At 37.0% G+C, this 25,723-nt stretch overlaps 1 protein-coding gene across 1 annotated transcript in view; it reads left to right on the forward strand.

The window, feature by feature from the left end:
- LOC149303148 (calmodulin-lysine N-methyltransferase-like) overlaps window positions 1-25,723 on the forward strand; it is a 154,892-nt gene that overhangs the window by 100,022 nt on the left and 29,147 nt on the right. The window contains exons 4-7 of the mRNA XM_089481352.1: window positions 11,316-11,376; window positions 12,567-12,621; window positions 13,715-13,778; window positions 18,556-18,622. Of these exons, the coding sequence (XP_089337478.1) occupies window positions 11,316-11,376; window positions 12,567-12,621; window positions 13,715-13,778; window positions 18,556-18,622 (247 nt within the window). The remainder of the gene's footprint in view (window positions 1-11,315; window positions 11,377-12,566; window positions 12,622-13,714; window positions 13,779-18,555; window positions 18,623-25,723) is intronic.

Here is a 25,723-nt window from a genome sequence, read left to right on the forward strand (position 1 = left end):
AGAAAATCAGTAAAATTGCTTCTGGGAACTGCTCCAACTTGTTATCATTTATTGCTGTTTTTCCCCTCTTTTTTTTTTTGTCCTTGGATATTTTTTTTATTTATTTTTTTTAACACTTACGGCCGAATCACATTAGACAGTTACATACAGCAAGAGGCATCCTAATCTCCAAAGGCCTATTTAAATCTGTTTGTTTTTTTTAATATAGAGAATCAAATTCCAGTTTACAGTAAGCATATGCTTCAGTTGACATCTGTTTCGAAGACTTAGATGCTTTGTTTGCATAACAGACACCAATAAGTGGCCTTGTTTTAAGTCTGTTCACTCAGTTGAATTTGGATTGTTCAGCTGGGGATTTGGGTTGCAGCTGATCCCCTACCGCTTACAGCTGATAGGAAAAAGCGAAAATTGGAGAAGGCCATTTCTATTTATTAATGCAGATTTTAACATTCTCAATGAACCACTTAACCAGACTTAGATGAGAACCAACTCTTTGCTTGTTCAAGCAAAGTAAAGGGATATGCTTCAAAGCACCACATTTAAGCTTACAAAGTATGATTTTAACATTATTTAAATGTAATTTGTATTATACATTTTGCAACAATTTTCACAATCTTTGCTCGTCCAAAGAGGGAACCATTTATAGCTAAGTGCCAATGACGGACACGCTTATTTATATCTAAAGCACAGTGCCTGATAAAATCACAAGCTGATTTTTTAAATAAAATATTCGTTTGAGTCCGTAATAATCTATTGTAATATAATGATCATTCCTTAATATTGCTAAACATAAATATAACTTTTTATTATTCCTTATATTTGAAGTATTATTAAAGAATTGTCACATGATTATGAATATTTTATCTTCATATATTGTATGTATTTGTTTTTACATATTTTAAGGCAACCATATACTAGAATATTAAATATTTTGTAACATAGCTCCCAATTAAAATATATAGTTCTAAATTGTTACATATGGATATAATTGTTACAATATTGCATTTTTTACACACACACACAAAACATATTATACAAATTATACATTCAAGGTACTTTTGTTTTTTAAACATATTGCATTTTTTGAGCATTCACTTGCAGATTGTTATATTTTTATAGTGTCTCTGTACATAGTTTAGAATTTTTTTTAAACAAATTATTTTTGGAAGAAAAAACACATATAATACTGTTATATATATATATATATATATATATATATATATATATATATATATATATTTGTTTCTTGTTTACTCTTTTTTCAAGCACCAACTTTATTTTTTCCCCCATTAATTTTTAGATATGGTAAAAATTTCAATGAAGAGAGATTCTAGATGACAGGGCTATAATTTTAAAGCCAATAGAAGAGGAGGAAGCAATTTGAGCTTAGCTGAAATATAATCTTAGGTTGTCAAGAAGAAAGCCATTCTCCCTATGCTAATCAATCAGTATATCAACAAACCAATCATCTCCTCAGCTTAGCATATATCCTAAGGTTTGATATATCTATTAACTGCCCATCATAAAACCCGTGTCTGCGTGATGAGTTTTCTCCATATCTTGGCATTTGGAGTCAGGTAACGGAGCTATCACTCCTTGGATAAATACCAAATAGATATTTCAATTCTTTCCCTCTGCCATTGTGACAATCATCGAATGCTGGAAATACCAGAACGCAATACATTTTAAATAACTTCTCCATTAAAAAAAAAAAAACGGGGAAAACCAGGAAAATGCAATCATCGATCTTGACTTGTTTTTAATAAAAAAACAAAATAAGTAACATAGAATTTATTTTCAGCTCAGATTCCATCCTTGCACAAAGATTTAGAGAGATTAGCTTTTCTTGATTTGGACTTGCAATGTGATTTCTGTGTTAACAGGCAGATGCAGTGGTTTGTCTTATGGAGGAGACAAAGGCAAATACAGTTACGACTCGCACTGTATAATTATCCAAGAGGAGGTATACTCATCCAAATGGTGTTTTATCAGTGGCACATATGTTACCCTTTAACAATGATGAGTTAAATGTCTTATTCATGCCATTGTTATATACATAGAACCTGACAACATGTGTTACTCGCTGCTGTGTTGCTACCTGATCATGATTTGCATATAGTTTTGTTTGCAGGCCATGAAGTGGGGCGGAAGTAGAGCCATGGGATGTGAAGGACATTTTCCCCCTCCAGTGAACTGTTGCCCAGAAAGGTGCAGGTTAGGGGGTTACATAAAATGATAAAAGATTAAGTAACTGTAAGACGATGAACCTTAAATTCAGCTTTACCAACCCACATGGCCTAAAGATGGTAACCCCAAAATACCTAGAACACCCTGTTAACATAATGGACACGTAGCAACCCAATCTGTTTCATATAATTAATGTGTATTTGCATATCAGGTAACAGAATTATTTTGCTTTAAATGACAACACACTCTTTCTTAATTTATTTTTTGTAACTAGTCTGGATTTTGATTGTTTTTCGCTAGGTTTAGATAATCTAACTTTCTGGATGGAATGTGCAGTAATACCCATACCTGGGAGTTTCTGGTGTTGGGAAGGAAGTAGGTAGGACGAGACTGGAAGGCAGCCAAACAGCATTCCTGTTTCACCATCCAGAAATATTAGTAAGGCTATGGTGGCCCATTAATTATCTATATGCATTAAATATTACATATAACATACATTAAAATTCTAGACATTAGTCCAGGGGCTTTTGGCACTGCTATATTTATCTTGTCGTAGGCATAACTCAATGTGGTGCCACCAGCTGCTCCCTCCATGGTCCTGTCCTTACCGATGAGTGCCTGGATATGATGTCATATCCCAATATGCCATCATTTAAGGATGCATGGTGCTGGGAAGAAGGAAACTATGGAAGGACTCTGCTGACATAGGGCTGCCTCAACTAGGACTAACTTAGGCTTTCAGTGGAGTTTGTTGAACCCCCCAATGCCTAAAAACTGAATCAAGGAGGGAAGCAAGAACTTGAGGCAAAACCCAGCAGCCACATTCTTTCAAGTTTTGCATACTGAAGAACAGGGGAAGGTAACTGGCTTCATGATGTACCTTGCATCCTGTAGATGCCAATATCTTTCACATGCCCTGTCACAGATTCTCATTTTGGTGATTTTACTCATCGTTATAACACTTTCATACTGGATGAGTGAGAAACTGATGGTGGAAGCAATTTAATTACTGCACGCTACTCCACTTCTCCGGATTAAGGTTTAGACTGACAATCCAGAGCCATGCTATTAAACAATAAACATGTCCTTGTTAACTTGACTTGTTTTTCAACATGTGCTAGACTGACTATAAACTTTCTTTTGTATTGATGGGCTCTGTTATACAGGGATGATTGAAAACAACCCCAGGGTGTTATCAAGAGATCTCTTAACAGCAAAATGGCTTTGGTCGCTGCTGACTGTTATCAGAAGCATGTCTGTGTGATCTGTGCTTTTCTCGGAAGGTGTACAAGCCATTAAGGCTGATCCAGTTGGTGATGAAATTTACCTACAAATATGCTCCACTGATCAAACCTGGCTCGCTGCTATGAGGGGTCCAAAGCCAAAGTGCTTCTCCTTGCTTGGGTTAGTCAGCTTTCCTGCCACTTATAGTCTAAGCTTCTTAACATTGTTCTTTGTAAGGTCCACCAAAGGTATTTAACAATCATTGATAGATTAGATGCTTTAAAAGTTTGGCCCTTATAGAAAAACAAAATACTGAGGTGAAAAAACTTATTTTCCCAAATCTGTTGTTTTAAATTATCCGACTAGAGTTAGAGATCATGTCTTTCTGACTTATCCGCAGTCTTTGGTAAAACATTCAATGCAGGTGATGACAAACTGGATTCCAAGCTTCCTCATGAACGCCAATGCACTAAAGGTTTTTGTTCAATAACAGTTCTCAGGAATTACCACTTTGAGCTTAATCCTGGGCCATTGTTTTCAATTGTAATAAATCTTGATTTTCAGCATAAAACACTGCAGACACAAACGCTTAACAAGCTTATTGCTGTAATAGTTACTGTTTTGGTTTCTGACTTCTAATACCGATTCTTTCTAAAGGTTGTACATTTACATGTCCAGGAAACTTAGCATCTGTTTTAATTTTTTTAGTACTATACACTACTGAACATCTTCGAAAATTATATATATATTTAATCATGGGTCGAGACCCAGAGAAGCAATGCATAGGAGCTGTGTTAGGCCTCCCACTCCAAGCCCACTTAAGGCTGCCTGGGTCTAGCCACCAGCATGCAGCTCCCCCTCCCACAAATGAACTCCCCCAGAAGAGCGAGAGCTCCAGGTAGCCTACCATAGGAAGGTCCCAGGTATGTTCATAATAGTTATCCTTTAAACAAAGAATAATTCTATTACTTTCTCTAGGATACTAACAGAAACCTAGTTTATGGGCGTTTCGCGAGTCAGTGTAAGAACTTGTGCTTTTGTTGAATAAAGGCATTAAAAGATTTTTTAGTAGGCAGAATTTCAAATAATTTGTAAATATACTTGTCAGTACAAATGAGATAAAACCAGAGGGTTATTTATTGACTCATTTGATTGAAAAACGCCTTTGTTTTTGGCATTTAGCGGATTATAGCACAACCAATCTTTACATGTCTATTGAGAAGATGCCATTTTGCCTGATTTCTCGTGTCGTAATGCTCAATATAGCAGTAACACAATTCTGTGCTATATTAAGCGACGTTACCTAATGTTCAAGCTAATTGATACCAAGGATGTGTGTTCCATTTCTAGAAGGATTAGCGAGCAGGGAGTTAATCCATGATAGGACAAAAGGAGGGAAGCATAAGGACCAAGCTTAAGACACAAGCAGATAACTATAAATTGTCTATAAAATTCCACATTATGCCCCCCCAACTCACTTTGATTTTTATTACTTTTATTAGTTTATTCTCTTTAAGGAACATATATCATTTTGGACTACTGTGTTCTATGGCTTCACAAATCTCTAGAACTGGAGAACTTCATTGGAAAGTTAAGAGTCTAATGCTAATGACTCCCATATTTTACAGAATTAGAAATCATTTTCCAGAAATGTTTTTTCAAAAGTCTAAAAGGTATTTTAATTTTCTGAAGCAAGAGGTTTTACTACCCTGGACGTTCAGCATCCTGTGTTGGCTCCTGGTGTCTCAAGGGCATGTAGACCACAACCTGGCCCATAACCTCTAACATAACGGAAACATAGAATATTTTGCCAATAGATCCTAATGACTCTTTAGAATTCCGTGTGTGGTCACAATTTCTGCAAACCTTTAGAAAATAGAAAAACTGAAGCTTGTTATACGCTTTCCTTGACCAAAAGCACATGATACATATTAAAACAGAACTGATATCACTATCGTATAGCCTTCAAAAATGTCTCCTTTTATCCTTGTTGCCTCTTAACTGAGTGTTTATTCCAATCAGATAATATGAAAATACATTTGCTAATTCTAACATCAGGTATCCTGCCACTCTTGCTGTTGAGATTGCCAGTTGATCATGCTAAAATGCTTCCCTATCCATTATTGGATCTGAGAGGGAGAAGGATTAAGAATAATCTGACTTCTTAGTTAATGTGCAAATCATCTAAAATGCTCAGCTCTGAAGCGCCTAGAACACTATATTGAACCGAAATAGTAATAACATCTTAGAGCTTTTAATAGTGAACGAAATATTACATTAAACTCTAAAGTGTTGTTGTCCTTTTCAGAATGTAAAGGTGTGATTTATATTGAAGTGGTTAATGAATGCTTTTAAACTTGTTTTGAAATTCTACATATTATTACAATGGCTGGAAAGCGGCAGTGTGTGTGAAATTACAAAATATACAGAATTCCTTTAATACGCGTCTTTCTTATTTAAATAGAATATATTTTCCAAATGCCAAAATAGTTTCAGAATTGAACTGCGTTATAATAATCATAAAAAAAAAAAGGCAACCGCTTGACAAATAATTCTTTGAAATTGTTAAAATGAATTATGCTTTTAAAACAGATTACGTGAAGTATGCCTAATGAAGCATAATTGTATAATATAAATTATAACATGCACCATTCTTTTAAATTGTTGTAAAGAATTATATTATTGAAAAATTACATATTTGCTTAATATCAAATGATACAGACAATAATATCCAGTTAGATAAAGTCTGTGTGTTCAAAACAGCTGTATATTCTAAAATTAACCTGTTTGCTGCCAAAAAAAAAGCTGACAGTGCCACGCATTTCGCTTCTGCACATCGAGGCATTTAAACCACGGATTCCCACAGACGGCAAAGAAATCATCCAGCGGCAACAGAAGATTTCATTTCTTCCGGGATGGAAAAGGTTAAAAAAAAAAGTTTTTAAACTTATTAGTGTAGTTTAAGCTTTGCATCCAGTTCCAAATGTTGCATTCATGGCTTTCCAAAAGTCGATGAAATAAATTTGAGAAATTGTGGGAATATTAAAAAAAACCAAAAAAAAAACAACCTATAATAATAGATTTTTTAAATATGTTCGACACATCTTTGTTAAAAAATTAAACCAAGGATTGGTTTTGAACGAATAGTCCTATATCCTTACAGATTCTGTGGATGGATGCATCTAAGCTTCTTATTATATTGATGGGGCTTTGGTACTCCGCAGAATATGAAAAAACAAGCAGCTGCTTCCTCCATCAAAGCAAAAGGCAGACTGAGTTTTTATAAAAAGAGTGTTCATTTCTTCTATTGCCAAAATTCTTACACAAAACAAAAGAGCAGTTTTAGCACATTAGTGCTTAACTAGACAAGAACAACTGACAGCAAGTGATAAGCATGTCTGCTTTTCACAACCGGTAATCATTTTGGAATAGATGTTTTAATATACTTGCATGTAAAATGTTGTAATTTACATCTACAATGCTACGTGCATTTAAAAGTCTAATTTGTTGTGTGCTTGGTGAACGTGGTCACTGAATAAGGCTTAAACTTTTATTATGCCAGTTTTGAGGAAGCAAAAATCCGCTGAGGTTATTATTATTAACCTTGTAGAAATGTAAAGCAATTTTAGGGTTATTTTCTGCCTAAATTGGGAGACTTTGTACATTGCTATGTTTCTGTGGTTAGCTTTGATATAGCGTAAAAAAAATCTGCTTAGTAAATATATGGTCGCCTTTATTACACATGTAATAACACATTCAGCAGCACACGTGCAGCAGCCACAGAAATTTCTCACGTGCATTTTTTTTTGGAATTGATAGAAAAAAAGAAATTCATGACACTGAAATGGATTAGCAGAAAATTAACTTTTTTTTTTTTTTGAGCTAGCTAGATTTAGAGTGTGCTACATTTCCATACCTGTGGACTCTCCAGGTTTGACTCAGAGTCTCCAGGGTCAATTTCTTCTTTACCTCCTTGCACACGTTCTGCTCCTCCTCCATGAAAGACACTCTAAGGCTTGCCCCACCACCATGTGAAGCCCACTGCCCCAAAAGAGTGAGAGCTTTGACTACCTAAGAAGTTCCTTGCTAAAACACACTAGAACACCTTTTACTTTGAACACTGTAGGGTATATTCCTTAAAGTGGTAATTTTTAGGTGCAGTGGACGTTTTAACTCCATGACATCATTATGCATTATCAACAGAACTGGCAACGTATTGGATTTTCACCCGACGTCTCCAGGTGAAGTGCTGCATCTTCTGAGCTCTAGGTTAGTTCTTCAACTTCCCAGTGGGGAGCAATATTTGGTCACGATCACTCACGCCTAGGTACTGCCTACTACCACCCCACTTCCCAGCCTGGGGCTAACTGCTCCCCTATTCTTGGCCAGTATCACTGTCATACCTCTTGTCTGCCCCTATAAAGAGTGAGAGAGGGGTCTCTGGTCAGCCAGTTAGCATTTCCTACAAAAACAGCTGTCAAGTCATTAAAAGTAATAACTGGGTAGTACATATTTTTAGCATCGTATACCAATACATTTCTGCGTAGGCAGAATGAGTCTGGAATAACAGCTGGATAGGGCTTGGATTCCCTACCCAACTATAGTTGGGCACCGGCAGAATAAGGAGAAAGGTAGAGGGAAACATTTTTCCGTGCTTATAACGAATGGCTCCTTCTACCAAGTAGCCAATGAAGGACATTTTAAGAACGTGTGATTAGAGGTGAGGCTAGGGCTGACTCTGTGACACCTTGATAGCTATTAAGAAGAATACTTTTCACAATTTATATAAACAACTTTTCTACTGTTTATATATATAGATATATAGATATATAAATATTAATACAACTTTTACAATTGTAGAACACTTACAGTTACAAACTCCAAACCAGCAACAGGACCTAGAGGAACATCAGGGGAGGGAAAAGCGACAGAGGGATTTGGGTCCCAAAAGAGTAACTGTCCTTCGTAAAGAGGGACACTTGAGTACTATTGCAGGTATTGACATCTCAAGTACCAGCTATTATCATAAAACAGCTAAATACACATATAATTATGTTTTTTCATGATTATAAAAAAGTTGTTATAATAGCTATTTAAAAAGGATAGAAATAGAAAGTTTTTTAGGAATTAGTATTTAAATTGCAAAATCAGGAGCATTGTTCGGTAAATGTTGCCTAACCTATCATTATGACTGTTCACTGCCACATTTTCAGGGAAAGTAAAACAATTGAGGTAGTTGGATTATTGTTTTTTTTAAACCTGGGCCATTCTTGAGCCAAATGAACATTGTTATCAATGCACTGGGCTTTTACACATGGGGTGGTTTAAAAACAATTACCAAGATGCACTTATCTCCATTTGTGTACAGGACGATGAAATGGTCCTTCTACAATGTAGCTGTTCTGCAGTTATTACTTTTTTTGCAAACATTTCTGCTCTACCAGACTAAGCTTAAATTACATGCAAAATGCCCTTTGTTTGAAGATTTTTCAGTTGAAATGTCCAATTTCAGAATTTTTAATGCATGTTTTTTAGTATCTCTCAAAATCGTTCATTAATCATGAACTTTAGCAACATAACTTCTAGTTCTGTTGAATGCTCTAATCTTTTCTCAAACAATCATTCTTTAATAATGTAAACATTTTGCTTCAATCATAATTTTGACACTTAATATGGCATGTGACACAAAAGTAGGCATTGATAGGTTATAGCCATAGAAACCTTGTGAGATCATAAAAAGTGAAAGTCTACTTGCATTGTTATCGATATTTATTATCTATTATCTATGCACTTTAAATCCTGAATAATATGTTCTAAATATTATAATATTATATACACTAGAATGAACTGATGCTAAGAATGAAAATAACCAATAATTAAGGTAACATTATGTTCATTGTGCAATAGGGAGATGTATTTTAACTTCCCGGTCTCAGGACCTACATGATTATTCCTCCCCATTAAGTTATCTCTCCTCTGATAAATTACTGATTGCGGTTAATTTGGTTGAGGCAGCCTTTGTAAAAGTGGGGTGAGAAGAAGTTGGAGAACTAACAGGACAGGGTATTGATTACACATGCTGGCTGTGTTAGACTCACAGTTCCAAAATACAATGTTAAACAACATGCGTTCAAAACAACTAAACTTAATGACAAACAAAAAGAGAATCATACATGACTATAGCAGAACACACAGGTATATAAATGAAAGAATATACATTAATATTTTATTATATACTCAGTGCGTAATAATACCTGAGCCTCTACACCAGTGCTCCACAACCCTCTCCTCAAGGCACACCTAACAGTCCAGGATTTGGTTTTACTCAGGTGTTGCACAATTAAAAGCCCAAAACACCTTAGACACACCTGAGTAATACCTAAATCCTGGACTGTTAGGTGTACCTTGAGGAGAGGGTTGAGGAGCACTTCTCTACACTGTTGGGATCATCAGTGTCCCTGTCCTTTTATCTTGGGGCTCAACCTCTTGCTTCTTCTGTGATGTGTGCTCCTGGGTGATTGCAGTCGTGACACTGTCTGAGCTGAAATCAGTGCATGCAGTCGGATGTCTCATTAGACCCCTTGAAATCTTGCATATGCCAGAACTGAAGCTGTCTCGAGGTGGACACCTTGCGGTTGCGCACTGCTGAGGATACCCCCCCCCCCAAAGTGAATACTTTGTAGAGTAGCCTTTTGCAGCAATCCCAGTTGCAAGTCTCTTGCGGTACGTCTCTATAAGCTTGGCACATCTAGCCACTGAGATTTTTGCCCATTCTTCAAGGCAAAACTGCTTCTGCTCCTTCAGGTTGGACGGGATCCACTGGTGTACAGCAATCTTTAAGTCATACCACAGATTCTTAATTGGATTGAGTTCTGGGCTTTGACTAGAATTCAAGACATTTAATAAAATAAATAATGTACCATTTTTTTTTTTACTTACAATTCCCAAGCCCAGCCTTAAGCTATTTTGTGCTTACCTGTCTAGCAGTAGAGAGGTCCTTATTTCTGTTGACAGCGCAATGTCACTCACCCTGCTGAGTCCCACAATCTGACATCACTCGTTGGTGCTCAGTATCCAGTCACAGTGTGCTGAATTATTATTATATTTTATTTATATAGCGCCAACAATTTACACTTTATACATTAGTGAAAGAGGGCCCTGCTCACAAGCTTACACTCTAGAGGGGACGTTATATAGATAAACATGGTGAAAGAGGAGAGGTAGTGTGGGGTTGTATTAGTGTGATGTGAAACTAATCGTATAGAATGAAGGAGAGAAGAGAGGGGATGTGGTAGAGATATTTATATACATAAATATATCTAATATAAAGAAGTTTTATTTAACTGAGAAGGTAGTAGATAAGTGAAGCAGCCAAGGTCTTTATATCAGAAACAATGGGAAGACAAGGTGACCCGAATGGATCTTTTCTGCCATCAAATTATGTTATTAGACGATTACGATTTCTTTTAGTAGAGCAAATAAATGTTTCTGCTTCTTTTGTCATGGATAGTTAATGGTCTTTATGTCCCTGGTAGGACCTGCTAATTATTGACATAAAGTATCATAGAGAGGTACCAGAAAGAACCTAGAAGTATATCTTGGCTTTTATTTTTTGTCTTGGACAGGAAGGGGCACAAGACCTGTGTTCCATGATGTAGGAAGCAGAAGCATACAAGAGTTGTTATCTTTCATACATAGAAAGAGCTATCAGAAAATGTAGAACATAGAAAATAGAATGGATATTTATTTAGCGAAAAGCCAACAAGAATACACATTGTTCCCTCCTTAACTCTTTATACCCATAACTGCTGTCATCTCAGAATCTTGTATCCTATTCTATGGTTTTGGGTTGTTGTTTTTTTTTGCATTTGGCAGCAAATAATGAATTTCTATTTTTCTTACAGGCGTCTGGCCTTCTGAAGAAGTATTGGCTTATTACTGTCTGAAAAACAAAGACTTGTTCAGGTAAAGATCTGTGTATGCATAATATATCCGAGTCGATTAACTTTAATGCGTTTACATGTTAAACTTTGTTATGATTACAATCGCCAGATTATATATATTTTTTTAAAAATACGTCGCCAACATGTTGCTCTTGACAAAGAATTTTAAACGGCCTGTGGGTACTAATATTGCACAGCAAGCTTATTGCCATACGTCAAAGACTTTTGATTTGCACTCAAGGCATTTTATTTCAGTTTGATTTTTTGGGAAACAAAAGTGAGCTTCAGTCAATCAATGCGTATTGTGAAGGTCAGACAGAATAACAGGCATTTTGTAAACTCTCTTCTGTCATTAGAACCGTTGAGCATTATGTAATAAACAATACTATATCATTTAGCTGTGACTGCCGGCAATGGCCATATCAGAACACTGTGTATTTTCCTCTTTTTAATATTTGGTCTGGTGCCAGCATTGAAGTAATTCGAAATTCAAAGACCTGAGGGCACAGCGAAACACGCGCGGGTCTCGGCATATGTTCTTTTACAATGTCGCCGACAATAGCAGGGATGTTGTAATGCGGTCTGTTGAGGTTTACAAGGTTATTTACGATCTGTTAAGATTTTGGGTGGTAAATAACAGTCTGTGCCATCTAACTTAAATCAAGCCGCTGTACTCTGGAAGCACACGTTCAAAGACATTTAACCACGTTAGTGCCTGGAGGTACATCCATCGCCTGAGGCATCTGGAACAAATTCCTTGTACCCGGCACTGGAAGGGTTAAATTGACCCACAGTGTTTGAAGGAATGAGAACAGGATTAACAATGCTTTACCCGGCTAACAATTATCTTTCGTTACTCTAACTAGTTTAATGTTAAAAGAGACGACTATTGACAAAGGTGGGGGGGGGGGGCTGAGGAACTTTCTAAGATTTTTTTTTCCAGCTCAGCGGTGGTAATGTGGCCAAAAACACTAATGAGGGAACCCCCTACCGCTACGACTGCTTTGTGACTTTCCCTTTTTCATAATTATTTTTAAAATGCAAAGCGCCATGAGGTCGCCCGGTACTATCCTTACAATTCCTACAACTTCCTGATAACTTCCATTTTTTTTTTTTACTACTGCAGATGGCAATTTATTCCTGTATCATATATGTGTCTGCCCATTTTCTTCTCATTTGTATGGACTCCTACGTCTTCTTTCTCTTTTACAGGGACCTCGCTGTGTGTGAACTAGGGGGTGGCATGACATGCTTGGCTGGGCTCATGGTAGGTCTTTTCTCAATTCCAATCCCATTCACAGGAAGGAACAAAAGGGAAAAATGTTCCACTGCCTCCAACTGATGGGTCAGAGAACTGTCAACGGCATCAGCTGCGGTCAAGCCGCATTTCGAGAGACCTTCTACCAAGCTGCGTTCTCGTATCATATTGATTTTACGGTTGCCTTGGAGAGCAGAAACATTTTCCTTGAGTGTAGTCAATATCTCTTGTTGTGACATTCCGATCCATGGTATTTTATGTCATGCCATAGTTGAGGCTTTTTTATGCCTGCCCCCCCCTTCCAGATTATAGTCCCATTTGCTAAAATGCAAGAAAAAAAAAAAAAGACAAATCACAGTTGGAGCGCCATGATATTGCTTTTAATGTTTTGGCTGCATTATTACACCAACAAACATGATCCGGATCTCTCGGTAATTAGATTCTTTTGAATTAGATTGGCCATTCAGGAACGTCGGTCACCATTCTCTGATTTGTGAGTCATTTATTCAGAAGATATTATGTCGCAGCACAGTGCATTAGACAAGTTTTTTTTTATGCCTCCGCAAATAAAGGCATATTGTTACACTGATTGGCATTTGACAAACCTGTCTCGTTTATATAATGTGTTGAGGTTACAGCCCAATGTGCGAGGATGTCAGACTCACAAAAAAAATTACCCTTACAAAGCCATCTGCCTGCAATGCAAAGTTATATGAAGGGCATCACGCAGTCAGACAGAAAGAGGTTGAAAGGCAGAGTGACAGCATTTTATGATGCCTGTACTAGATTAACAGAAGCCCCGCAAATGAAAACCTCTCAGAATACCATCATCCGCTGTCACAATGCAATTACCCAACAGAATGATAGCAAGATAGAGACTCCCGCAAATGGAATGATAAAAGTATTGACTGATTTGATTGAATGATTAAAATAATGCAGACGTAAAATGAAAAAAAAAACCCCAAAAAACAGATTTGAAGATTTTTACGGAGAAATAGGTGAAGGAGCATGATACTGAAAGCTTGTCACTCCCGTCTTCACTTCACAAAGACAAGCAGTTTTTTTTTCTCCTCTCCTTCATTGTCTGCTCCTTTTCCTCCAGGTCGCTGTTTGTGCAGATGCCAAAGAGGTCTTGTTAACTGATGGGAATGAAAAGGCCATCAAAAGTATCCTTATTAAAATGTAACACAGGTTGGTAATGTCCGTCTATTCATACGAACCGTGTACCGGGCACCGTGTAAAACAAGAATAGCCTAATGACTACCGGCAAAGATGCACACTGAAAACGATGCTGCGGGCCTAGCCGTACAACAGAAAGCTTCAATTATCTATTTAAATGGAAATGGAAAAATCTTAGCTGATGATCTGTTTTTCTCTGCACTTTGCTTATTATTGTTCAGTACGCTTATCACTTTAACGAGGGATATTCCTGATTAACCCAAATCCCACTTATTCCTATTTAGCACATACTAGTCCTTTATTTTTTCTAATTTTTATGTAATATTTAATATAATAATTAGCTTTTTTTTTTTTCTTTTGGGCTGTATGCGGGAGCTGGTATCTTGCACATGTTTTAAGCTGGTACCTCACCTTAAAGTAACAGCCGTGAGAACTAGCGGAACAGTTGTAACTAGACGCTCATGCACGGTCTGCCTAAATAATGCAGGTGGGGTCTTTCACCAAAAAGAAACATCTTACAACTTCCTTCTATAACTCTAGTGGGTTCATCGCTAAGGGGTCTTGGCAAATCATGGGGCATTTGCATGAAATGCCTTTGGTACATGTCAAGAGATGGAGAATATAATACGTAATAAATTAAAAATTGAGAATTATGGAAAGATAATAACACATGAGATTGATGTGGGAAAATGTAAGAAAATAAAAAAAATTAGGTTATTTTGGAAGGAATAATGGTTACAGATGTATTAAACAGTATTATATTCCTTAAACTATACAAAATTTATATTGTGATTAACTCTGGAGACCGGGTCAGGACGATAAAACAGTAATGGCAACATATAAATATCATATGATAGTTGCTGCAGAAGACAGGCCAATAGCACATGTTTATCCGTGAATCCCGTTACAAAAATCCAAAAGATTCCTGTAAGTTTATGTTGTGTTCAATATTTAATTATCGCCTTTATTTCTTTATAATTGTATCAGATTTGAATAATGTATATCCAGTTAGAATTTACGTTGCTAATTTACGCTATTAGGAATATTCTGCCACATATAAGGCTATTTAGCCATGACACTGCTCTGCGGTGTACACAGACTATGGGGAAATTGAACTATACGCTAGGAAGAATGATTTGCAGCTGCACAGAATGGTAATACTGGCACGGAGGGCCGCTTTCTACAGTGAAGCTGTTGGAGATTAAGAGAGGAAATAGAAGATGTCTATTTGCATTTGTTCTCTTGATTCATTTAACGTGAATTTTCAAGGAAGATGAAATTGTTATTCCACTGCAATTATAGCGTCTAAATTATCCTGCCTCCAAAATTCAATACACGTTAAACATCTAAAGAAGGGTTGTAGACCAGTTTGAGATCATCCCCATAACTTTAATCATGATTAGAGTGCACACTATAGGTACTTATTGCATTTCAACCTAGACTCATCTATGGTTGTGCCATTATTATATATAGTGATCCAGCTCCCTTGGGCGTAACAGGATAGTTGGTTAGATGAGAGAGCTCATATGTAACCAGCCTAATTATATTAGGGAGCCTCCGTGCCATCTTTACCATGCATTGCCCCAACCTGAAAAAAAAAATCTTCAGGTCTTGTGTTTATACTCTGCCCGGCCACCATTTGCTTTGTGTGGCAATTGTTCCATGTGTAGAACAGTTTGGATACTGTTGTAAACGCATTTCTTTAACCCCTTAATGACAAAGCCCGTACATGTATGGGCTAAAATTGCATTGTTTTCAATGGGTTTAGGAACCGCCCATTGTCCTTAAGGGGATAAAGTCTGAGCAAGTGAGGGGACCCTTCGAAATAACAAATAGTGGAGATGAACATTTTATCAAAATCAGTTGGTTATTTCAGAGGTTAACCTAAGTGGTTTAGGTGCTGAAGTACAATAAAATAAATCCCACTAGTTTTCCATTTAAAAAGCGATTTTAGGGTATCTTGTTTCGCAAGGTGTGTGACAATATTCCTGCCTTTCCTGATTGGCTACTCATTCTAGATTTTTTTTAAATTCTTGCAAAGTATTTATTTTAAAAACAGTGTTCTATGTTCTATTACTTCTCACTGTGCCAAGTCCAACTAAAACCGTTTCATTATAAAACTCTTCAAACTGCTATATTGTGTCTCAAAAATGTTAACACATTGGTGGTGTTAACAACTTAGGCAGTTTTTATGTTAATAACAAAGCCCGTTTATATGTGCTATTAACAATTTCTTTAGGCAAGTGAGGCACAATCTGCTTTATTTCGTAGAAAGCTCAAAGCTTATATTTATAGAAAGGAGTCCAAAAGAATTTTGGACTCCTTTATTCTAAGCCATAAATTGTATGATTTCAAACCTAATCTTTTCCTCAATAGGTTTCCCCGCACGTGGCGGAACTGCCCTGCTTGATTTATGGCACGCCAGATCGGTATTTAGTATAATGATTACTGTAAGTTCCGCCTCCAAGTCATACACAAAACTTTTCCTTTAAAATGTAATCTTTACAAGTTAAAAAAAATTCTACCATTTTATTGCACAGTGTTCAGTATGACACCGATATGTTATTAATTTCAAACTATTATACTCAAGCAAAGCATAACTTGGTGTTATTTTTTGTGCTTAATGCAAGGAGTGCTTGAGTTGAGTTTCGCTGCTTTGAATTTTAGGTCCCGAATACCACTGGATGAAACTTGAGGCTTAGTGAATAGAGCTCAGATTACAGTATATTTTAAGGTAGAATTTAGTGTTGGATGGCGTTGGATTTATAACGTCTAGCTCAGGATTGATTAACTCATTCCTTAATCAGTCCTTGTTGTAGGTTCAGGAGCCATATCCCTATCCAATGTATGTTTACATTTCCACGCTGTGTTCACCTCTACAACCTCTATATATGTAATGACTATTCATGAATTGCTGGACTTGTCAAATGTCCCAAGTGTAGTGTACATTGTTAGTCCGTTGTCTCTGTGTTTCATAGTTCATAGTGCCAAAAGCCCTAAACGGTGCATTGTAATGAAAAGAATATGTGCCTATGGCTTATTTAAGCGCCGCAGGGTTAAGCGAGGAGTAGTCTCCAACTGGAAAAGAGATTTCAGTGCTAAACACTGTTTAAATTGTACGGCCAGTAAGCCTACCCACTCACTGCTATTTTGAGCTGTTAAGGTTGGTAACCAACTGCAGAGAAGTAATGTATGGTTGGTAAAAATAATGGTCAAAAAGAGCTAAAAATTCTGTGTTATGCAGCAGAAAAAAAGGTACGCTTATACCAGCTTCTGTATGGGCAAAGAGACAGAATTAAGCTAGAAATACCTTCAGATTCCACTAAAGATCAACCTAGCAATAATTATTAAAGCCTAAAATATTGTTTATGGCAACCAGGGGAGTGCAAATGGGCCAAGCGTGTGGATTGGCATAAGCATAAGTGCTATATTGGCATAATTTTTCCTGAATCCATATACAATATATAGCTGAGTAGCTCAGACTACATCCCACATACTGCATGGAAACAAAATGGCCGACATGACCCTGTCAGACCTCAAACTTTCTGTGAGCTGAGCTGGACTCACTTGCAACATAAGAAAAGACCTAAATTAAACAAGGCCACGAGTTTGAGTCAGCGTGGCCCTGACTCACACTCCTCTGCTCTTTGTGGGCCGGGGTAAGCTATACCTTAGGTCAGAGCCAAGGCCACATTGACCAGCTAAGTGAAATTGTTTGTACCTTGGGCTCAGAAGACCTCTTAGTACTTCCAGTTTTCTGTACCTGTCTATAGTCTATAGTCTTCTGTTTCGAAATTAAAGGAACAACAAAACGGATTAGGGAAACCTTACATCATATTCATATATTCTGTGCTTCCAAAGGGCCACATTCTAGAGAAGGCAGAAATTGCATTGTTCTTTTCTTCTGCAAAACGGAGATGCTGCTTAATACTTAATTATTTGAAGGGATTACATCATTTTAAGGGTCAGATTTGATGAACTACTTTGTCACACAGACAATTTGTGAATAAGCGTGTTTTCCAAGTTCCAATTTCCCCTTGATGAGTCTTTAAGAAAGATATACACGCACACAATTCCTAATATGGAAAGATGTTTTTGAGTGTTTTACGGCAATATTGTGATTTTACATTATACGTACATTTGCTTTTTTTAATATTACATTTTTTTCATCTTGAAATCGTGCTGTAAATTAGTAAATTAAACACTTGTATATAAAACACTAGTAGTGCATTTTACGAGTATATGTCAAGGTAAAAATCCTTTTTTAGGGGAAGGAGGGGGTTGTTTCTCAAATTTTCTTGCCAAGCACCAATGTCTTAAGTAGAACTTTTTTGGTTTTCTTATTTTGATAGAATGTTTTTTTTCTTTTATGTGTTTTTGTACTATGAATTGTTTAAGTACAAAGAAATCATTTTGTCAGCATTGCTGAGTGGTGTTCTGTTTGTCCTACATTCAAGAAGGAAAAAAAAAACACTATTGCATCAGTCTCTCTATATAAGCTAAAAATTGCAGGTGGCATTTTGTTCAAAAGAGTAACACCATGTAGCTACATTGATTTCATTTTTGAAAATGATATTTGGCAATAAAAAACCTGTTCCTTTCCTATTTATACTTCAAAACTATTTTTATTTGCACGTTACTAATATTGAATGGTCTGCAGCAATTATATAATCCTTCGATTTCTAGACCAACTGGGTGCAACCTAGAAATTTCAGAGCAAATTGGATGAAAGTAACAATATACTCCTTAACAAGTCCTTTACAGATGTGGCCGACATTATCAGAAGGAACAAAAACACAGAAGTACTTAGAAGTCAATTGATATCCAGCAGGTATGTCGTGTTTTTATTGTGTTATCGTGGAAGGAAAAGAAACAATGTTCTAGATATACAAATTTGCTATATATCTGTCAGGGCAGTGGCATATCAGTGGGGGGCAATCAAGAAGGTAGATGGGTGGTGGAGCAAACATTTTCAAGACTCTGTTATTCTTGTTGCCATGGTATGCCCCTGTGTCAGGGGGGGAGAAAACGAGAAAATACCCAGTAACGTTGTTCATTGAGATACACAGGGTCCAGCATCTAGTGCCGTTAGAGTAGCAGTATATGAAGTGTTGGCTGGATACTGGGTATATGATGCTCAAAATGTGACTCCATTTTCAAATTGATGTGTTCATGTTCGGCAGAACTTAGATTAGAATGAATAGAATACCAGTGCATCATGGTCCAATTCACGACACTTCGCCAGAACCATTTACGCAATAAAGAGAAAGCGATTCATAGATAGTCTTCATGCTGCTTTTACCTGGGAACTCTTTTAACCCCTTCAAGACCGGGACGTACCAGGTACGTCATTGATGATGCGTGATCCAGCGTCGCTATGAACGCTGGGATCGTGAGGGGTGGCTGCTACTGAACGCTGGGTGTCCCCAGCGATCCGTAGCAGCCACTCCCCCTCAATTCTGTGCATGTGATCTCTTTGAAGCGAATCACGAGCATGGAATTCAAATATTTTAAAAAAACTGCGGTCTTCAAGGGAAGAGGCAGTACGGAAGTTGGCTAAACTACCCATATTTTATTTCATTTCAATCATCATAATGCTCTCTGCGTGGTCACAGAATGAATGCTGATTTTGGGGGGGGGGGAATGTGATTTGCGGATAAATGTACATCTCTGAGCATCCATGCAAGGAGATACATTTTCAGTTTTACCATCTAGCAGTAATGGCTTGCCGAGTTTCAGATGTGCCTTTATTTTCCTTACAGGTAGATTCCCTTTAAAATGTTAATTGCTTGACCTGGCAAGTTTTGGAATGTATAATGTGGTTCTATCAGTTTTTACATATTTTGTGTGTAATTTTGCATTCAGCTGCATGAAAATGCAATTAAGGTCTATGTTGTTTTGAATACCTGATCCTGCTCGTTTTTGATGTTGTGGAAGGATGTGGCAATCGATTATTTGGTTGTAAAAAATCAGGCACAATAAGGCTGCCATTAAGTATGTGCAGTTGGGTTAATTAACATTACAATGACCTAGTTAACATCTCATGACCCAGTGTAATCATAGCTTAGCATTCAGCTGTAGTTTGTATGCCCATTGTAATACTAACATTTGTCTAAAGAGCGCATTAGGGATTTGAGTGATATCCATACGCATTTTGCTAAGCTCCTATGCAGAGATGCTGACAGCTTTATAAAATCCCCATTTAAACACGTTATTAAAATGATAACTGTGGACTTTGTCAAGTTTTTTTTTTTTTTAAAACCAAAGTTGCCATCAGTCCTGATTTTGCCAGGAAAGTGTCTGCAACCGACAAATGTCTTGTTTTTTAAATCGGGGCTGAGGGGAGGATGTGCCCCATTGCAACGGAGTGTGAAAATGTACTACTTCCATATAGAAACTAAAGTCACACTCGCCAGTTTAGCGGCATCACAATGTGACATCTCATTCTTAGCCCGTCGTAGCACTTCTGCTGTGACCGCTTTGGAATCTGCACTAAAGCGCTTCAAGCTGTGAGTTCAGATGGAGAGACGAATGGGGATTCTGTGTAATGGCTTGAGCAAGCTGATCGTATTGTTTAACCACTTTGTGCCTTCATCATTTTTGAGTCATATTAACTTCATCATGATAACATGATGAAGAGAGTGGCTGCAACTCTGTGCAGGCCACTACCATCTGGTTCGCGGGACACGGCATTGCCTCTCTACGGAGGAAATCATGTGGGAGCCAATAGCATTGTCTAGTTCTGGTCATGTGATTAATCAATATTTCAGTGTGCAGCCTATGAAATATTTTTTTGGGTTTTAGTTTTATGTTGAGGAGTATAAATTGTGGGATGGGTTAAAGAGGAGGTTAAAAAACTACAATGGGATGATCTTATCTGAATGGAATGTATTACCTTGATGAGTGTCTTCACAATAGTTTCTGATGGTTGCTTTAGTATTTTATTTTTGTTTAATTTTTTTGATCTTTTTTCCTTTATTGTATCTGTAAAGGCTAGCGGGATTTAAAGTGTTTCTTAGCTGCGCTTGCTGTGTACAATTTAAAAAAGTAAATTTATCTCCATGTATTACTACATTTTACCTACTAAATGATGGGGAAAATATAGTGTCTAAAGTAAGCCGTTTCCACACTAACTCAAAGTATATAATTCATATAGGTGAAGAGAATCCTTCAATAAACAAAAGGTCAAATTTTCATGATTTATTTACTAAGTTATAAAAGTATGACAGATGGGGATAAGTGAAACAGCCTCCCAGCAGAAGTGGTATAGGTGAATAGAGGGGATTTAAATTATGGGGTAGGTATATGGCTCCTGAACAAAGACAAAATCAAGTACTAAGCAAACTTTGGAACCTCACAGCAGGTTGGAAAATATGGGCCTTTTATCTAATTTGTCATCAAATCTTTTTTTTCTGTTTTGCAAGACTCTCCCATTAGAATAGTGTAACAAGGTAACTACCTCTTTCATTTAGAGCACATGCATAATTCTATCATCTTCTGTGCTCTTTCCAGCATGTCGGATAGAACACTTACCTGAACACCAGCAGTAAAAGTGGACAGTCATTAAATATTAATCAATATGGCTTGCTTTACATAACATCTCTCCCTATTATTATGTTTTGGTTAATTACATCCATGAATAAGGCATTTAAAATGTTTTATATTTAACTATAGCACTTAAGATTGATAAATATTCTGTAACATGGCATTTCAATGTTGTGTAATAATGTTAACCATGGCAACATCAATAAATAAAGATTTGTCTTGGACTGTATATTTAATTATAGCACTTTAGCTTCATTAATTTTGTATATAAAATAGTTGGTTGCATATTTTACATTAAACTGGGTTAAAATGGACCTGCTACATTTTTCTCACTCTACATTTTAAGGTTATATACACTAAATAAACAATATATACCATTGTGTAAGATAGAAAGTACACCATCTTTGAATTATATGGTTTAACATATCAGGACATAACAATCATCTGTTCCTTAGCAGGTCTAAAAAAAAATAGGTAAATACAACCTCAGATGAACAACAGCACATGACATATTGCCCTGTGTCATGATTTACGCAACAAAAATAAAGCCAAAATGGAAAAGCCATGTGTGGAAAAACTAGGTACACCTTTACTGGTTCCATAGAAATTAAGATGCTAACTAGCAGACAGGTGCTGATAATAATTAAATGCCCTGGATTAATTGATCGTCACCAAGTGTAACCACCTCTATAAAAGACAAAGTTTTAGTAGTTTATTGGTCTGGGGCATTCAGGTGTGTGTTAACACAATGCCAATGAGGAAAGATATCAGCAGTAATCTTAGAGATGCAGTTGTTGCTGCTCATCAGTCTGGGAAGAGTTATAAAGCCATTACCAAACAATTTAAAGTCCATCATTCTACAGTTTACGATGCTCAGAGAAATTACCAAGTGTAACCACCTCTATACAAGACAAAGTTTTAGTAGTTTATTGGTCTGGGGCATTCAGGTGTGTGTTAACACAATGCCAATGAGGAAAGATATCAGCAGTGATCTTAGAGATGCAGTTGTTGCTGCTCATCAGTCTGGGAAGAGTTATAAAGCCATTACCAAACAATTTAAAGTCCATCATTCTACAGTTTACGATGCTCAGAGAAATTTCAGAAAAACACATCTCAGACTCTACAGGCCTCTGTTAGCATGTTAAATGTTAAAGTTCATGACTGTACAAAGACTCAACTGGTTTGTTTGTAAGGGTTGCCTGGAGAAAGCCTCTTCTTTCTAAAAAGAACATGGCAGCATGGCTTAGGTTTGCAAAGTTGCATCTGAACAAACCACAAGACTTCTGGGTTTGGACAGACGAGATCAAAGTTGAGATGTCATACAGAAAGCGATTAGTTCAAGTTATTGCTGCTAAAGGTGGTTCTACAAGCTATTAAATCATAAGGTATACTTACTTTTTCACACAGGGCTTCTCCATTTTGGCTTTATTTTTGTTAAATCATGACACAGTCTATTATGCCATGTGTTGTTATTCCTTATTTTTAGACCTGCTAAGGAACAGATGATTGTTGTTTTAATATAAAAAAACCCCCCAAAGAATTCAAAGAGGGTGTACTTTCTTTTTCACTCGACTTTTTCACTTGTGTGTGTGTGTGTGTATGTATGTATATATGTGTAAATATATAGCTATATATTATATGTCATATCTCCACTATTAAGTTGCTGATTGGTTTCAGACAGCCTTTTTTAAGGATAGGAGGCGGAGATAGGAGAGAACGTCAGTACAGTAAATGCCATAGATAATGCTGGTAATGCCACAGGCTGCCACCAATCTCAGCTGTGTTGAGCTAAATATCTCCAAAACAAAGACTCTTATTGCGAAAGTAAGTTGTAATGAATAAATGTAGTTCTAATAAGAGACAGTTCCCCCTTAAGCTAGTCGTAGCTCCTGAGTTAATCCCACTACAGCAATTCTGCTAATATTTTTGCAGCGGCAGTAGTTTTTTTTTTATCCTTGAACTTATCTTAAGTATAATAATTATTACATTGTCTATGCAGTTCCTAGGAATACATTAATATGCCTGCACTGAAAAAATGAACAACCCACTGTGATAACTGAAATACATAAATATAAAGGCTTAATAAATAGGAGATAATACCCAAGCACATATAGCTAATCCCCTAACTATTCCTGTCAGAGCTGCAAAAACACAGATACAATGTTAACAATCAGTTTTAATGGTATATTTTCTTTAACTTACTACACTATAAAAAGCTCAGTACATCATTTACAAGCTCTGTTAATTAAATATTAAATACAAGGCAATCACATATTAAGAAATGTTTTTTAAACAAATAACAAAATGCATGTGTGTTTGGCATCTTTATTTACCTGATTCCTTTTTGATGTAGAAACATGATTCCTTTCTCCATATAAATATTTGTGTTTCACACACACACACACACACACACACACACACACACACACACACACACACACACAGACACACACACACATAAATATACCATATTGGCTCGAATATAGGCCGCACTTCCCCCCCCACTTTAAGTCTTTAAAGTGGGGGTGCGGCCTATATTCGGGGTCTAGCTCCGGGCGCCGGGCAGGCAGCGGGGTTAGGATACAGATCCCCCGCAGCGGTGCAGGGGACCTGCATCCTACTCCCCGATACGCTCAGACAGCCTCCCCTGCCAGCACTTCCCACGGGGGGGGGGGGCCGGCACGGGAGGTTGTCTAAGCCCATCATGCGCTCGGTCACCGGCTGCGGAGGTTGTTTACCCGCAGCCGGTGACCGTCCGCACGATGCGTTTTACCTCTGCCCCCAAGACTTACCAGAGCAGACTCCCGGGTGTCTTGCGGGGCCGGCGGGGGACATCTACGCAATACGCGTATACAACTTCCGGTGCCGGCACATCCGCTGAGTGGCAGCATATCTTGGGGGGGGGGACAGTGGCAGCATATCTCGGGGGGGAGGGGGGAGGACAGTGGCAGCATATCTCGGGGGGGAGGGGGCAGTGGCAGCATACGGTATATATATATGTATGTATGTATGTATGTATGTGTATATATATATATATATATATATATATATACATATCTATATATATATATATATATATATATATATTAGTACTAAAAAAATGTTTTTTAATGCTGTAAAGTAAGAATGCTTTCAAATTAGACAGGTTAATAGTTTTATTTTTATCATTTCAAAATGCAAAGTCAATGAACAGAAGAAAAATCTAAATCAAATCAATATATGGTGTCACTGCCCTTTGCCTTCAAAACAGCATCAGTTTTAGGTACACTCGCACACAGGTTTTTAAGGAACTCAGCAGGTAGGTTGTTCCAAACATCTTGGAGAACTAACAGTTCTTCTGTGGATTTAGGTGCCTCGGTTGCTTCTCTCTTCATATAATCCCAAAAAGACAAGCTCACAGGCCGGTTCATGAACTGCTGGCCTATCTGTATGTGTTAATGTATATTGGCCATCCCATATTTAAATTTTACTGCGTGAAATATTAATGTTAGCGCTAAATAAATAAAGTATAACAATTATTCAAGGAGGACGATTCGTTACGTGACATCAAAGCCGCAGTCCCTCTCAACTGGCCAAATCATAATTTGGGCATTTATCTCTTACTAGGCTTGTTCTAATCTCAGATTTAACATCTCTAGACTTGTTCTGAAGCGAAGATATTTAGAAATGATAATTACTGCGTTTCTCAATGCGTCAACTCTCTGAGTGATCAGTTTAATACATGAAGGGCGAGTAATTGAAAGAGCACGAGATACGCGATGAGTTTTGTATTAATGGCTGTAGTAATTATATTCTGACACATTGAAAATCATATTAGTGCACGTGGAATCTAAAACATATTTTCATTCATTAGACTGCAATAAATGCACAGTACTTCCAATCATTAGTGGATTCAGTGTGCCTACTTAACAAATAAAGACACCACATACCCACCCAATTTATTATACTTCACTTGTAAAGAGAGCACGTCTCATCTGTTAATGTGATATCCGACAGTGTTTTTCAAGATTTTTTTTGTTTTTTTCTTGCCACGCACTTAGTGCGTGAAAGAAACTCTTGTCGGACTCCGGATCTAATCTTGCAATATCAATCAAAAACAAATTTAATACACAGCGCTGATTTACATTAATGCAAGGCTTAAGGTCACTTGTGATTATTTGAGTGTGTTACAACATATGGAGCTGGTGAATAATGGATTCTGACCCCCTGCTGCAAAGTAAGATTATGTTTTCAAAGGACATAATTTTGTTTACTGGGTGTTATTAATCTCCAATTAAAAACATTGCTCAACTTCCTCATTTTTTTTCTTTTTTGTACAGATCACAGTTGTTTCTATATATATATGTGTATATATATATATATATACTTACATTTAATACGTTAAACT

Source organism: Sceloporus occidentalis, unplaced genomic scaffold, assembly GCF_023333645.1.
Source record: "Sceloporus occidentalis isolate IW3139 unplaced genomic scaffold, rSceOcc1.0.p SCAF_15, whole genome shotgun sequence".
NCBI lineage: Eukaryota > Metazoa > Chordata > Lepidosauria > Squamata > Phrynosomatidae > Sceloporus > Sceloporus occidentalis.